This window comes from Hyperoodon ampullatus, assembly GCF_949752795.1.
Source record: "Hyperoodon ampullatus genome assembly, chromosome: 18".
In the NCBI taxonomy this organism is placed as follows: Eukaryota; Metazoa; Chordata; class Mammalia; order Artiodactyla; family Ziphiidae; genus Hyperoodon; species Hyperoodon ampullatus.
The window spans coordinates 17431391-17446381 of record NC_136931.1 but is presented as its reverse complement, the minus strand read 5'-3'; the positions used below and the strand labels follow the sequence as shown (position 1 = coordinate 17446381).

At 54.3% G+C, this 14991-nt stretch overlaps 1 protein-coding gene across 1 annotated transcript in view; it reads left to right on the top strand.

Moving 5' to 3' along the window:
- WWP2 (WW domain containing E3 ubiquitin protein ligase 2) overlaps nucleotides 1–14272 on the top strand; it is a 128472-nt gene extending 114200 nt beyond the window's left edge. Inside the window, exons 10-23 of the mRNA XM_079723710.1 lie at nucleotides 375–429; nucleotides 3970–4051; nucleotides 4671–4799; nucleotides 5482–5557; nucleotides 5840–5911; nucleotides 6141–6229; nucleotides 8082–8241; nucleotides 9492–9625; nucleotides 9895–10035; nucleotides 10745–10865; nucleotides 11204–11308; nucleotides 12744–12840; nucleotides 13031–13103; nucleotides 13583–14272. Coding sequence (XP_079579836.1) covers nucleotides 375–429; nucleotides 3970–4051; nucleotides 4671–4799; nucleotides 5482–5557; nucleotides 5840–5911; nucleotides 6141–6229; nucleotides 8082–8241; nucleotides 9492–9625; nucleotides 9895–10035; nucleotides 10745–10865; nucleotides 11204–11308; nucleotides 12744–12840; nucleotides 13031–13103; nucleotides 13583–13682 — 1434 coding nt within the window. The 3' untranslated portion in view covers nucleotides 13683–14272. The remainder of the gene's footprint in view (nucleotides 1–374; nucleotides 430–3969; nucleotides 4052–4670; nucleotides 4800–5481; nucleotides 5558–5839; nucleotides 5912–6140; nucleotides 6230–8081; nucleotides 8242–9491; nucleotides 9626–9894; nucleotides 10036–10744; nucleotides 10866–11203; nucleotides 11309–12743; nucleotides 12841–13030; nucleotides 13104–13582) is intronic.
- Nucleotides 14273–14991: the final 719 nt, after the last annotated feature.

Here is a 14991-nt window from a genome sequence, read left to right as displayed (position 1 = left end):
GCCTTGAGCAGTAGCCGAGCGGCTGACGCACCGGCCGGCCGCGCTTTGCCGGGCAGCCCCGCTCCGGGCTCCCGGCCTGGCCTGGGGGCGTCCTGGCCCACCTTCCTCTGCACACCTCTCCCTCCCCCTCGCTCCACCCTCTCCACAACCCGTCTGGGCCCTCAGCGTGCAGGGTTCTTTTTTGGTTTCTCTTCTTCTTTGAAGACTTTCGAGAGGAGCAGATGCCACCTAAGGCCCCACCGTATACTCTGCAAAGTGCTAAAATGTGGAAACCAGTCCTTGGCATTTTTATTTTTATCGATTGATTTATTTTTAACCAGTGCTTTTTTTTTTTTTTTTTAACTTCTGTGTTCTGCTGTGTTTCTTGTGTTTAGTCTTCGGGTGCTTCCACTGACCATGACCCACTGGGCCCCCTCCCTCCTGGCTGGGGTAAGTACTGAATTCTCCTGTGCCCTCAGCCACATCAGCTGATGCTCTGTTGTGCTCTGTCCTCTTTCCCTGCACATCTTCTCACTTCCCTGCCTCGGTTCCCCGTTTCTATTCTCTCCAGCACACCCTCTGGGGATACCCAGCTGGAGCAGTTGCAGGTGATGGAGCTGGAAGGTTGGGAAAGTAACTGAGTTCCCCTGCACCCCTATAGCACTCACCTGCCACAGCTGCAGGGGGGTGACCCTATGAGAGAAATCCCCCAGCAGCCTTGGGACTGTTGGGTTGTGGTGCTGACTTTCAAGGTGTCTCCTCAAGAATCCATCCTATTTGATGAAGGCATTTTGACACTGGCTGCTTCCCAGATGCATTTGTTTCAGGTCCGTGGCTGTCTGCTTAGACACCTTACCAAACCTTTCTTTGCAGCTGAGATGTTGGAGGACTTCAGCCTGATTTTGACTTCAGCCGCCTTTTTATTTATGATAACGGCTGTGAAAGGGGCCAGAGGGAAGCAGATAAGAGAGTTGAGTGCGGGCTGGTGATGTTATGAAAGTGCACTGTTGCTAGTTAATGATGTCGTACTGGATTCTCCTTGTCACTGGAGAACTCCAAGTCCTTGGTGTGATTTGCCAATAATGAGTTAGAGGGATGCACAACCATGACTTGGTGAGACGGCGTGCCTTATGGCTCTTCTGGGAAGGAGTGGCCATGCACAAAGGGGTCATGAGAGATGGCAGGACCCAGCGCATTCTGCAGCTCCGAGCTGGGTCAGGGTTTTGTTCGGCATGTACGACAGAAGTCCCTGGGAGCTGAAGAGGGCCGTTTTTGCAGGAATTGTTGTGGGTCAGGTTTAGTTTGTTTGTTAGACCAGCAGAAGACAGAGAATGCTGGTTTGATGGTGTTCACAGATAGTATTAAAATAGGCCGGGGTGTGCTTCCCAACAAAGACGACGAAGCTGACAATGATAGGAAAAGCATCACCTGGAAAAGTGCAGCTTTTGAACTGGATCCTCTCCATCTCTCCATACAGACACAGCTACTCCCTGGTAGTAATTTACAGGGTTGCATCAACCCCTGTGGCCCGGCAGGGTATCAGTTAGTCGACTACCACTGCACGCCAGGGCACTTGGAAAGGCCTCCTAGCCCTCCTAGAGGAAAATCTCAGACAGCGAGGCCTCCACACAGTTCTTGGCTTTTCAGCGGGGGAATCCCTTAGGCACACAGCTGATCCACCCGGCTCCCTGAACCGATGAAAGGTCATTGTTCACTGTTGTCTCAGAGATGGGCAGCAAGTCAAATGTGAGAGGGTCAAACATAGGATCCCTGGCTGGGCAGGGGAAGACTCATCCGATGAAATAAGAATCTGTAAGGCTATCTGGCAGACCCTGTGAACTAGAGCAGGGGACCCAGAATTGTTCCTGGATCTGTAGAGTCCAGTGGTTTATTTCTGTACCACTTCTGCTAAACGATGGTCACCAAGGAAGAGCAGCTTATAGGGTCTCGAAAACAGCTCCTAGAAGCCAGGCGTGAAATATTTGAGATGGGAATAGGAGCCGTGGTGGGAGTCAGTGCTGTTTACAAATGATCAGGAGAACACACGAGACTGTAATGATACGAAACTGAGAGGAAAAGAACATCTGGCCGAGGGCCAGGGAACCTTCCTGATCAAATCCTTTGGGCTTTGTGTTAGCTTTCCCAGGGCTGTGGCAGGGTCATCTCCCCAAGGGGAGTTAAGATTGAACAGAAAGTATAGCAAAACCAAAGGAGAGTTGCATTTAGTGCAAGCCTGCTGTCAAGTCTCCTGTGCTCAGTCCTGGGTCCCTTTCTGCTCCTCTAGGAGAGATCCCACATTTTCCCTGAGCACCGACCCAGGGGTCAGAGCACGTGAGGTTTGAGATCCACATCGTCTCAGCTGCTCTGACCCTGGGCATGTGACTGAATGCTCCCGAGTCCACTTCTTCCTAAATGGGGTCAAGCTAGATGTCACCTAAGGACTTTCTCAGCTCCCAGACTACGACCTTGCATGCAGCAAGGTGGTTCCAGTGGGCCATGAAAGGCCTCCATGCAGCAACAAGGGCACTTCCCGGCTGGACAGATCCACCCGCCTCGGCTTTGGCCCTTGGGAGAGAGCACGCGGGAGGATCTAGTTCAAAGCAGAAGCTTCCGGGCTGGGAGCGGCTCCTTCTTCCCCTCAGAACCCTGTCGGGAAGCCGGTCTTCTGTGGGACGGTCCCACAGGCTGTTCTGAGGTGATGGTAGCTCTGTAGCAATCCCAGTCACCTTCTTTTCGTTCTTTCAAGTCTCTTGTTTTTGAAATTTCCATCAAGTAGTGGATACCAGGTAAGTCAGACAGAGACCAGGACCATGGGTTGATACTGTGAACATTGCAGCCTGCTACTCAAGGGGAGGGGGCTGGGCTCTCTAGTTCTGTGCCTTTTTCAGCTTTTGGTTTCCCTGTAGCTTCTGGAACTGATTATTTTTATTTCTTTAATTCCTCCCTGTCATCGTAAAAGAGGGAGGGCCATGAGCATTGTTTGTTTTCAGGACAGAAACAGGTTTGAAAGCCCAGGAACTTTGAGCTGGGAAAGGTGACCGCTCTTGGTTTCGGAGTCTTGCTCCAGTCTTGCCTGCCATCCACCTGGAGCTGATGGGCGCCCCTTTCAATCCCTCTTAAAGACCAGAATCACCAGCTGCAGCTGAGTTTGCCCTTGGAGCCCAGAGCTTCTCCCTCAAACAACTCAGTGCCATTGTTAGCACACCAGTAAAAGGGCAAGAGGGTAAATGTTGTCCAGAGAATAGAAAGTATGTCTGAGCTCCCCGAACGCTGCCCCATCTCGAAGCACACACTTAGGTATAAGACCAAGATGGCACTCTAAGTGCCCACAACCCCAGCTGTCTCTTGGCATGTGTGCAACATAGAGGTTTTGCTGCGATGTAGGAGTTTGAGAACAAAACTTTGCCTTTAAGCAGGGGGGTACGTAGACCCTGTGGTGCAGAGCGCTGATCAGAGAGGGATGAAGGAAAATGCAGCCACCCCACAGTGACCCTGCCTGTGGGACAGGGGCACCTGGGTCGGCTGCATCCGGTAGATAGAGGGGCTGCAGAACCAGAGAGCAGCCGTGATGGACTGGGGTGGGGACCAGGATCCAGGGGAGGCTGGACTGTGCCTCCACTTTGCACACAGCTGGATGCAATTATGCCTCTGGTTTCAGCTGGGCTGCCCCCGCTCCGTGTTCCCCGCTCCGTGTTGCCACACCACCCCTTTGCCTCCAGCAAATCAACCAACCAAAGATGGTGTTTGATCTGGAGTTGAAAATGTGTATATCCCTCCCCTCCTCCCCAGTAGGGAAAGATTCTCTTTGTCCTTTTTGCCAGTGACAGATGTGAGTGAGCCAGGCTCGCACTGGTTAAACTTCTCTAACAGGTTAGGGACAGGGGTAGAAATTCAGACCCAGCGCCCAGGAGGTGGAAGCCAGAGGGGAGAGGACATGGGCTCAAGACATCTCAATCTGAGAGTCCGCTTTTCCTTCTTCTCCCCTGACAGAGAAGAGACAGGACAACGGACGGGTGTATTACGTGAACCATAACACGCGCACTACCCAGTGGGAGGACCCTCGGACCCAGGGGTAAGGACTCAGGCCGGGAGGGGTCTGGGCTGGGCCCTGTGCACCTCCAGTACTGGCCCGGTGGCCTTGGACTGCATTTGTCCTCCACGGCCGATGTTCTGGGAACTTCGGCCACACACAGGTGCCCTGAGACCCTCATGATATGGTGTTGGCCCAGTGAGAGCTTGAAAGTGGCACCTTAAGTTGGCCTTCCTCATGGATACAGAGTGGCCTGGCTGGCAGGTGCTGCTGGTCTCTGTGCCAATTGTGCAGGATTCCGATCATGTGATTTCAGAAGGGTTGAGAGCCCTGCCCCAACACTGTCAACTCCCCACCCCCCAGAAGCTAGTCTGGGATGGAGCACTGGGTGCCTTGGGATTGCTGGTGCCCGCTCAGGCCACGGCCATCCACCCAGGTCTGGTTCTTTGGCCCTGGGACAGTAGATGACCTCTCTCTGCTGCAGAACCATCCTCAGGACTTGGGTATTGCCAAGCACATTTCCTCAAGGCCCACCCTCAAGGGCTGTGCAGGGCCTGGGTAAAAACAGAGAGAAAGCAGAACTTCAGGGACCCCAGCCGCCTCAGCATGGAGGCCCAGAAGGTGAGGCCAGCCCTTAGCCCCTCTCTTCCCATGTTTCCAGGATGATCCAGGAACCAGCTCTGCCCCCAGGGTGGGAGATGAAGTACACCAGCGAGGGGGTGCGTTACTTCGTGGACCACAATACCCGCACCACCACCTTTAAGGATCCTCGCCCAGGGTTTGAGTCTGGGTAAGGACGTTGCACAGGTGACATCACTCTTAGCACAGGCCTGGTATAGCTGCTCTTACTGCCCTCTAGTGGCCATTTTTGATGTCACACTAGTGGGGATGTGGAGGGAAGGGGCTACTCTATTTACTCAGAATAACACTGGTGGTCTTTCTCTAAAAGCAAGAGGTCTGGCTTTCTTTTTTAAAAATAAATTTATTTATTTATGGCTGCATTGGGTCTTCATTGCTGCACGCGGGCTTTCTCTAGTTGCGGCGAGCGGGGGCTACTCTTTGTTGCAGAGCATGGGCTCTAGGTGCACAGGCTTCAGTAGTCGTGGCACATGGGCTCAGTAGTTGTGGCTTGCAGGCTCTGGAGCGCAGGCTCAGTAGTTGTGGCACATGGGCTTAGTTGCTCTGTGGCATGTGGGATTTTCCCGGACCAGAGCTCGAACCCGTGTCCCCTGCCTTGGCAGGTGGATTCTTAACCACTGCGCCACCAGGGAAGTCCCTCTGGCTTTATCTCTAGTTTTTCTTTTTAATCTTCAAATCTTCAGAAGATCTTAATGGCAGTCACTTTCTTTATTTTACGCCTTACTTTACTCGTCTTTAAATTAACATAGCATCAGCTTTCCTTAGGACTAACAAGATGCGTTGCTAATTTTTGAGAAATCACATGGATTCCAGAACATCTTTGCTCTTCCCAGGACGAAGCAAGGTTCCCCTGGTGCCTATGACCGAAGTTTTCGGTGGAAGTATCACCAGTTCCGTTTCCTCTGCCATGTGAGTTCTGGTACTGGGACATCCCCCGGAGATTGGGGTTGTAGAGTTATCTCAGCACAATTTTCTAGCCCAGCAGCAGGCGTTGGAATGCCTGTGTCTTAGGTGGGAGCAGGTCACTTGTCTCACCTCGAGCAGTTTTGTGACGTTATCTCTAGGAAGCCAGCCAAGTTCTCTCCCCAAGCCCAGGGGGATGGGGAAGCCTGTTCAGACAGACAGGTGACCAGACTGAACAGTTACCACCAAGACCCCAATTTGAGGTTTGTTTTTTCCTTTTCTTATCAGTCAAATGCTCTCCCCAGCCATGTGAAGATCAGCGTTTCCAGGCAGACACTTTTTGAGGATTCTTTCCAACAGGTTAGAGAATAATCACCGTGTCTAAGACCAGGGGCAGGCAGGAGGTCCCTTCCCGCTACCCTGTCTTCTATCATGTAGCCTGTTAAGCCCACATGGTAGAGTTCTCAAGGCGTGGGCTTTGGTGACCGGTATCTGCCGAAGAGCAGGCCTGGGAGTCCCCAGTCCCCCACCCCGCAGCCTGCCATGGAACGGAGAGTGGCAGGCTGGCCACGATCTTCTGTCTCCCCAGATCATGAACATGAAGCCCTATGACCTGCGCCGCCGGCTCTACATCATCATGCGCGGCGAGGAGGGCCTGGACTATGGAGGCATTGCCAGGTGAGCTGGGAGCCCTGGAAGGCTGTGCTGCACCCCGCTTCCCCAGGCTACAGGGCCCACGCCCCGAAAGCTGCCTGCTTCTTGCTCAGAGTGTTACCAGATCTGCATCTTCAGGAGTGGGCAGGGGTGTGGCCAGTCCAAAGGGGCGCTGGAGCTGGGTCCAGGGGTCCCCTGCTGGGCTAGGTACTAATCCTTTAGTTTTTGGGTCATAGGAAGGCTAGGGGGCTTCTGGGGGAGGGGCTCAGGACAATGGCTCTTTACCAACCAACCTGTCATTATTTCTGGCTACACCAGTGTCAGTAGCTAAATATCAGTGTTAAGTGGTTGTCCAGTAGAATCGACCCTGGGCTTCACTTCGTCTTGAGGCAGCCGGGGCGTGTTAAGTCAGCTGTCTTGGTGTATACCTGGCATGTATAAGCTGTGTCACAATCCAAAGGGCATTGATCAGTACTCAGCTGCGTGTCATGTGCACAGGGTCAATAAGTTAAAATAGCTGATATAACCCTAAAAAGAGCTCAAAGCATTGTCTTGCCCTTACCCCAGCCCACCTACAAAAGTTAACAGACTCTGGCAAAATGTTGCCTTGGACGATGGGGCACAAGGGCCCCGGCAGAGAGAAGGAGCATCTTGGCCTGCGGTGACTGCTCAGCTTGCTGACCTCTCATGGTGTGGGGACGTCTTCTCACTTGGTGTTGGGTTAACTTGCTTCTGGTCCTCTGTGTGCTGGTGGCATTGCCCTCTGTGTTGGCACCCATGGATCGATTGCTCTTTTTTCCGTGGTGACCGTGGTGACCTCCTCTCTAGGCTCTGCTTGGTGGTGTGGCTCCCGCCCCGTGTGTGTCTGTCTCTCTGTGTCCTGCCAGTGGTTTTACCCTATGGTAGGTTACGTCATGCTGTTCTACCACAGGGTAGAACCACGGACAGGATACCGGGGCACCCTCTGCATCGAAGGACTCCTCGTCTGCCTGGCCACAAACAGCCCAGCAGCCAGGGACTGGCCCGCTTGGGACGTCCCCCTGCTGGTTTAGCTCAAGCCCCAAAGGACTCTGAATTCTGGCTTGAGGCTTGTACCTTAGGGAGCAAAGAGATGCTAAGGCGTGGGCATTGGTTCAGATGAATGCGTGGACATATGGGGAAGGGTGTGGTTGATGGGGTCTGGGGTGAGGGGATGGCAAAGTGCAAGGGCAGTGAGAGACCTGCGTGGTAGCTGGTGGGAGTGAAGTGTAGACATTGCATTGGTGACAGAGTTTTCATGCAGAAGGAGTTAGGAACGTATTACCTCGTATTCACATTATGCTGCCTACTCAGGTAGGGTGGAAGCCTGCTGTTCATACAGCACCTTTGCAAGATTTAGAAAAAGATGCCCTTTGTCAAGACACTTCTGTGTTGGAATATGGCCGAGATATACTGGTTTTATCAGAAAAAAAGGCAGCTTGACTGCTATTTGCAGGAAAATTGTTGTGATAAATATACAGATCTATGATACTGTAACATCGTGTCGTTGTGCAGTGCACAGCCTACACAACTGTGCATAGTGGCTCAGGGTGCAAGGAGCTCCTTTGCCATTAGGCGCTCTGGATAACAGATGGAAAGTCCTGGAATGCAGCACCTGGAGCCAGCATGCAGGCACGCAGGTTTTCCTGAGCGTCATCGTCAAGTGCAGTTTTTCTGGTTCACCCTAGGTCTGACCCTGCCCCGTTCACTGACCAGCTGTTGATCCCAGTGGGGCTGCCTCCCCAGGACGCATGTCTCCAGACTAGGTGAAACAGGACAGCACAGGAGAGTCACACCTCCAGAACAGGTGTGCAGGGAGGGATCCATTAGTTCCGTTTTTGTCTCTCTTCTCTCACAGAGAGTGGTTTTTCCTCCTGTCCCACGAGGTGCTCAACCCCATGTACTGTTTATTTGAATACGCCGGGAAGAACAATTACTGCCTGCAGATCAACCCCGCCTCCTCCATCAACCCCGACCACCTCACCTACTTCCGCTTTATTGGCAGATTCATTGCCATGGTAAGATTCGCTGCCGCGAGCCCTCCAGGGAGGGTGGCGACCCTATACACCACCAGCAGCGGCTGCAGCCTGGCGCCCCCCTCTCTGAGCCCCACCCTCGTCCTTTTACAGAACTACTCACTAAAGATGCAAAAAGCTAGCGCGAGTTCTGGAAATAGTTCAGAGCTCTCTCAGTGGCCACCCCAGGGCACTGAGAAGGTTTTCGTGTTGATTTGTGTAGGATTTGTCAAGCGAAAGCCCAGGGTCCCTGGATCAAAGTCTTCACTTAACATTCAGCACTTGCCCTGTTGAGGGTGGGGCATGACGCGCAAGGCCCACCTGCTGCCTGTCTCTGGGTGTTGCCACAAGCTGGGTGGCAGCATTTGGGAATGTCCGACTGAGACTCGGGCCTTCTGGAAGGGGATTTGGAATCTACACTAGCTTAGAATAGAACCCTAGTAGACTGGTTGGTGCAAGATATAGGAGGCATCTGTCAGGAGGAGGGCAAAGTAGGGAGGCGGGAGTTAGGTATTTGTATTTATGTAGAAATAGGAGCACAGTGTGAATATTGTTGAGTGTCCTGTTGAGTGTCTCTTGAGCATCAAGAACCAGGATGGAGACGGGAGCCCGTGAGGGCCTCGGTCCCGCTGCCACATTTGGTAGTTCAAGAGGTTTCACTGCTAGCTTTCCTTCACTTCTTCCCCTGACTTCCCGAGTGAGTGTCTGCCCCACTTCCCTCTCAGGAGGACCCAAGAGCCCATGACTAAATATGTCCCTTCCCTTTGTCTGGAAGTTCTTGGCCAAGGTGCTGGGCTCAGGAAGTGGGCACATTCTTCCCCGGTCTAGAGACCCGCCTGGCCCTGCAGCGGACAGGACAGACCAGTAAAACCCTAGACTATTACTCACCACTGGCCCGCCAGCAGCCGCGTCTGCATTATTTTTGGCTGCCTCTGCTGCCCAGCTCAGAGCAGCAGTGAGTCAGGGCCGCCACCTGGAGCTGTGCTGAATGAGTCGTCTCTGTGCGCCTGGGGGCAGATCTCTGCTAGAGCAGGGAGCCGGCAGGCAGGTAGTGGGCCGGAGGTGGGTTCCTGAGCAGCCAGCTCTGCTCATCTCCGAGGTCTGCAGGCGGGACCAAGAGTGCTGCAGATGTTCCCTTCAGGCCCCTGGGGCAGCCGGATGCTCAGGAGGGCAGGGAGCAGTAGCTGGGCAGTAGCTGATATGGGGCATCCTGGGAAAACCAGATCTCTCTGCCATGTCTCTGCCTTCCTCAGGCTCTGTACCATGGAAAGTTCATCGATACAGGCTTCACCCTCCCTTTCTACAAGCGGATGCTAAACAAGAGACCAACCCTGAAAGACCTGGAATCCATCGACCCCGAATTCTACAAATCTATCATCTGGATCAAGTGAGTCCCCTCCATCGCCCTGTGCTGGGAGAAGAGGGAGTCTCAGGGCGGGTAGTGGTGCGGGTGGATGCACAGCTTCTAGGTCCCCCGGCAGGGCCGCTCTGGAATTCTCTCCTTGCATCAGGGAGATGTCCCGTGATGCCTTTCTGGGTTTTAGGCCACCTGTGAGTCCTCGCGTCCCACGGGCACTAAAAGTGAGTGACGGAGCAGGAGGGAGGGAAGACCCTTCTAAGACAGACATCTTCCCTCTTGGTCTCTCGTGCCCCCAGAGAGAACAATCTGGAAGAGTGCGGCCTAGAGCTGTACTTCATCCAGGACATGGAGATCCTGGGCAAGGTGACAACCCATGAGCTGAAGGAAGGTGGTGAGAGCATCCGAGTGACAGAGGAGAACAAGGAAGAGTACATCATGTGAGTTTCAAGCGCTGGGGAGCCAGGGGCCTGGAGAAAGGGAAGCAGAGACACAGCTGGCTGCAGAGAAAGGGTCTCCCGCTCTTATCCCGGGGCACCCTCTTCAGCCAGGCCCCCACGCCTGGCCCCTGGGTCACCAGGGATGGAAAGAACCTCTCACTTTGCACTGACCTTAGATGGCTGCCGTGGCCAGTCACGTGCTGACCAGAGCCGGGGCAGCCAGAGCCCGAGGCCCTCTGTGCCAGCTCCCGGGTGCTCTTCGTTCCCGGGTGGTAGACTTCAAGACCACAAGGCTGAATTTCTTTGAAGAGGCATAAAGCTTCGATGCATCCCCCTTCTTTCTCCTAACTCAAAGGGTGTCTGTGTCCTGCCCGCTTAAGCCCACTATCGCACGTGAGATTGTGCGTGAATGTGCCCATTACTTCAGGTCCCTTGGTCTCACCTTTTAACCTCCACTCGTCTGAGGTTCAGTCAGCAGTGGTGAGAGGAGCCGAAGGGGGTGGGTATTTCAAAGGGTCAAGTGTCTCCGGGTTACTCTGAGGTTTTAAAGGCCGTGCTCTCGGGGCCGGCCGCAGCCTGGGAGTCCCGCCTGCCCGAGGTCAACTCTCCGCTGCCTCCTTGCTGCCGATAACAGCCCCCTGGCAGGCCCTGGCGGTGGCCTCCTGGGCAGTGGATCTCGGGCTCCTCCGACGGCCGGTCTTGGTTTCAGGCTGCTGACTGACTGGCGCTTCACCCGAGGCGTGGAAGAGCAGACCAAGGCCTTCCTGGATGGCTTCAACGAGGTGGCCCCCCTGGAGTGGTTGCGCTACTTTGATGAGAAAGAGCTGGAGGTGAGGGCTGAGGTCGCTGGGACCCTGAACCCCTGCCCCTGGGGCTGTCCTGCATTTTGATAGCCTCGCCGCGCACCCACAGCGACTCACCAGTAAAGCCCCGCGCTCTCCCAGTACGGTGGCAGCGGGCGAATAACATTGATTTGGGTCTCTCACCTGCCCTCACCTGGGCCCTTGTCTGCGGGGGGGTCCACGTGTTACCCATACTATTAAAACTGCCCACAGAAATAGTTGAAGATGTGTGGGATGCTTTCATCTGTCAGGGAGTGGATGAGGCACGGCGCACCATGGGGAAAGGGCTGGCGCCGGGCGCCTGACACCCTCTCTGTCCACCGCAGCTGATGCTGTGCGGCATGCAGGAGATAGACATGAGCGACTGGCAGAAGAACACTATCTACCGGCACTATACCAAGAACAGCAAGCAGATCCAGTGGTTCTGGCAGGTGGGTATTGGGTCTGGCCCCTGCAGTCAGGGTGAGGGTCTGGGCAGGGATGTTTGAGCAGTCCCTGCAGAAAGCGAGACCTGATTCGACCCCAAGCTTGAGGACGCTTGTGTTATCACCTCCCTCGTCTTTGACACTCTCCTCACCTCCCCCAACTTGCAAAAGGAGATGAAAAACCCAACCTTGGGACAAAAAGGAGCTGTTGCAGCTGGGTCATGGCCACTGCATTTGACAGGAGTGTCAGCGGTGGGTCAGCTCCCAATGTTGGTGTGTGTGTGTGGACGGGGGGTGGTTTAGGCAGGAGGGAGAGCTCTCGTGGGTCGCGTGGTCTCCTTCCAGCCAGGTGGGGTGGGAAAGCCTGGGTGTGCTCCAGAAAAACTGAAAGAGCTTGATGTCCTGGATACAGTGAATCGATTCCTTTATATGAGTGGGTCTTGTCGTTGTTGTCCTTTTGAAGTATAGCGTACATAAAAAAGAATGAGCGTATATAGGTTTTCTATGGAGGTAAAATTCACATACCATAAAAGTTCACCATGTTAATTTAAGCATTTTAAGGTATACAGTTCAGTGGCTTTTACAGTGGCTTTTGACAACGTTGTGGAACCATCACCATTATCGAATTCCAGCACATTTCATCTCCCTTAAAAAGAAACCTCATACAGGGAATTCCCTGGCAGTCCAGTGGTTAGGACTCCAAGCTCTCACTGCCGAGGGCCCAGATGAGGGCTTGGTTCAATCCCTGGTTGGGGAACTAAGATCCCACAAGCCATGCAGTGCAGCAGAAAAAAAAAAAAAAAAAAAAAACAAGAAACGAACCTCATATCTATTAAGCAGTCAGTCTCATCCTTAGCATTTTTTCTAAAATTAATTAATTAATTATTTTTTGGCTGCGTTGGGTCTGTTGCTGCGCGCCGGCTTTCTCTAGTTGCAGTGAGTGGGGGCTACTCTTTGTTGTGGTGTGCGGTCTTCTCTTGTTGTGGAGCACGGGCTCTAAGCGCACGGGCTTCAGAGTTATGGTGAGTGGACTCAGTAGTTGTGGCACACGGTCTTAGCTGCTCCATGGCATGTGGCATCCTCCCGGACCAGGACTCGCACCCGTGTCCCCTGCATTGGCAGGCGGATTCTTAACCACTGAGCCACCAGGGAAGACCCTTAGTGTGTTTTTAAAAGTGGAACTTGCATGGGAAGGAGACTACCTGGCCTGAGGTGTCCCCAAGACCAAGAGATGTCACATAGATTGGTGGGAATGGTCCATAAGCACAGCCTCTTAGAGCAGCTTTGGGGTTTCCCAGGTACTGGCTGTCACCTTCCCACCCAGCCTGGGCTCCATGTTCTCAGCCCTAAAGAGGGGCCCTGGCTGACTGGAGAGTTACAGGTCAGGGCGAAGTGCTGGGCCATGGGGGCCCTGACTCTGCCTTGGCTTGCGGGCTTCCAGGTGGTGAAGGAGATGGACAATGAGAAGAGAATCCGGCTGCTGCAGTTTGTCACTGGGACCTGCCGCCTGCCTGTTGGGGGATTCACCGAACTCATTGGTATGTTTTCCCTTGCCCTGCTCGCACCCTTGGGTGGAGGTAAGGACAGCTCAAAGCGGGAGCAGGACCTAGTGTCTTCCTGGAAGCAAGTCAGGGGAAGGGGGCTGAGCCATCTGTGGTGGAGTCGGAGGGTCCTGCCTTAGGAAGGGACCATACTGTTATATACAATGTGTTTTTCTTTGGGGAACAGGTAGCAATGGACCACAGAAGTTTTGCATTGACAAGGTTGGCAAGGAAACCTGGCTGCCCAGAAGCCACACCTGGTGAGTGTGCTGGTTTTGGTGGGAGGGGGCCAGAACCTGAGACCCGATGAGCCAGTGAGGGCAGCCCTGTGGGCAAGGTGGCTTCAGGGCCTTGACCCGGGCAACTTGTGTGTAGTTCTGGGGTTTGGGGAGGAGGGGCTCCTGGGCCTGGGCCTCTGATCTTTTGGGAGTTGTGAGAGCAGTTCTGTGCCCTGACGGCTGTACCAGATATGAATTACTGAAACACTCCTATTCCAGTCGGTGAAGAGCTGCTGTCCTGAGTCCCCCCTGCCTGTGGTTCCCCATTTCCCTTGCAGCCCTGCCTCCTCTGACCCCTTCACAGTCCAGGGACACAGCACAGCTTTCAGGGACCCTGTTCTGGCGTCTGGCTGGCTGGCATTGTGGTCGAGCCATAGTCTGGGAACTCTTTTGACCCCACCCTATGGCTGTTAGAGCTCCGACCTCCCTGTGCTGACTGCCCTGCTCTCCTTTCTCCACAGTTTCAACCGGCTGGATCTGCCACCATACAAGAGCTATGAGCAGCTGAAGGAGAAGCTGCTATATGCCGTCGAGGAGACCGAGGGCTTTGGACAGGAGTAACTCAGGCTGCCCCTTCCCACACCCCCAGCACATATGTAGTCTTGAGTCCTGCCTGCCCGAGAAACTGCTGGCCGCACAGCCCGGGAGGCCCCTGCGGATGGTGGCCCTGCGTAGGACCACACTGTCCTCAGGCTGGTGGCAGCAGAGCCTGACCTCAAGAGGCCCTGCCCACCCCATCCTCCTACCCACTGGTGGCAGTCTGGAATAAAGCCCCCATGTCACTCTTGGCCCCATCAACCATTGCAAAGTCTGGAGGGCTGACCCTCTCTGTAGAGCTCACCCTCCTTCTCCCCCGAGACCAATCCTAGGTGTGTGTGAGTGTGCAAGGTGGGGCGCGCCATGCCGAAGCCCTAGGCCTCATGGGCTGGTTAGGTGAGAAGGAGACCGACCACTCGGAGTAGGTGTTCTGGGCTGACAAAGCCCACGGTCTTTGCCAGTAAAAGAGGTTCTGTTTTGTATAGAACTTTTCCAGTTATCTGTATAAATGAAGGTCTGAGGGAGCGGAGCTCCAGATCAAGGTCACCACTCGTCCCTCGCTAGCCGTCTCCAGCTACAGAGGCTGAGCAGCACGGCCCCTCCCTCCACTCATTGCTGGCCAATTGGTTCTTTCCAGCAGATAAAGGGTCCTACCAGCTGCTTGGGTGTTGCGGATGGAAACGGCAAACCCCCTCAGGCTTTCTTTTCCCTTTTACATACACTTGAAACATTTTGTGTGTAGGGCTGCTTTGTGTTCTGTTGTTGGTATGCTGCTGTCACTACTTCCTGTCAAGGAGCTGGTGCGCCAGGCATGGCTGGGACCCTGAGGGACCCAGCACTGTTGGTCCAAGAATTTCCCAAACAGCTGCTCCCCTTAGGAACCTGCTTAGCAGTTCTACGAGCTCAGGCAGGCCTGACCCGGCGGCTCAGCTTCCCAACAGCCTTGTCCCCGACCCTTGACAGAGAGGGAAGGGGGTTGTTGTCCTGAGTGGCACCCCGACCTCTCCGCCTCCAGTAGACAACTCCCTTTGATAGATGGGGTGACAGGGCACGTGGGGCTGACCTGCCAAGCCCCCGGACCTCCAGGCAGCACATGTGTCCGGGTTGAGAATGAAGTGCACCCCAGCTACTGTAGAGTGTGTTCACTCTGCCTAGAAGTGCAGCTTTACCTGCACAGAGGAAACGATGCTCTTGGAAGCCAGCAGAAGGGCCCTGAGCTGCTGCCCACTGTCTGACTTGATTGCTGGAGCTCCTGCCAGCCTCTGCCATGGGCATCCCGCTGTGTGTTGAGATCTTCCAGGCAAATACTCTCCTCTGGGATGCTGGAGTGGTG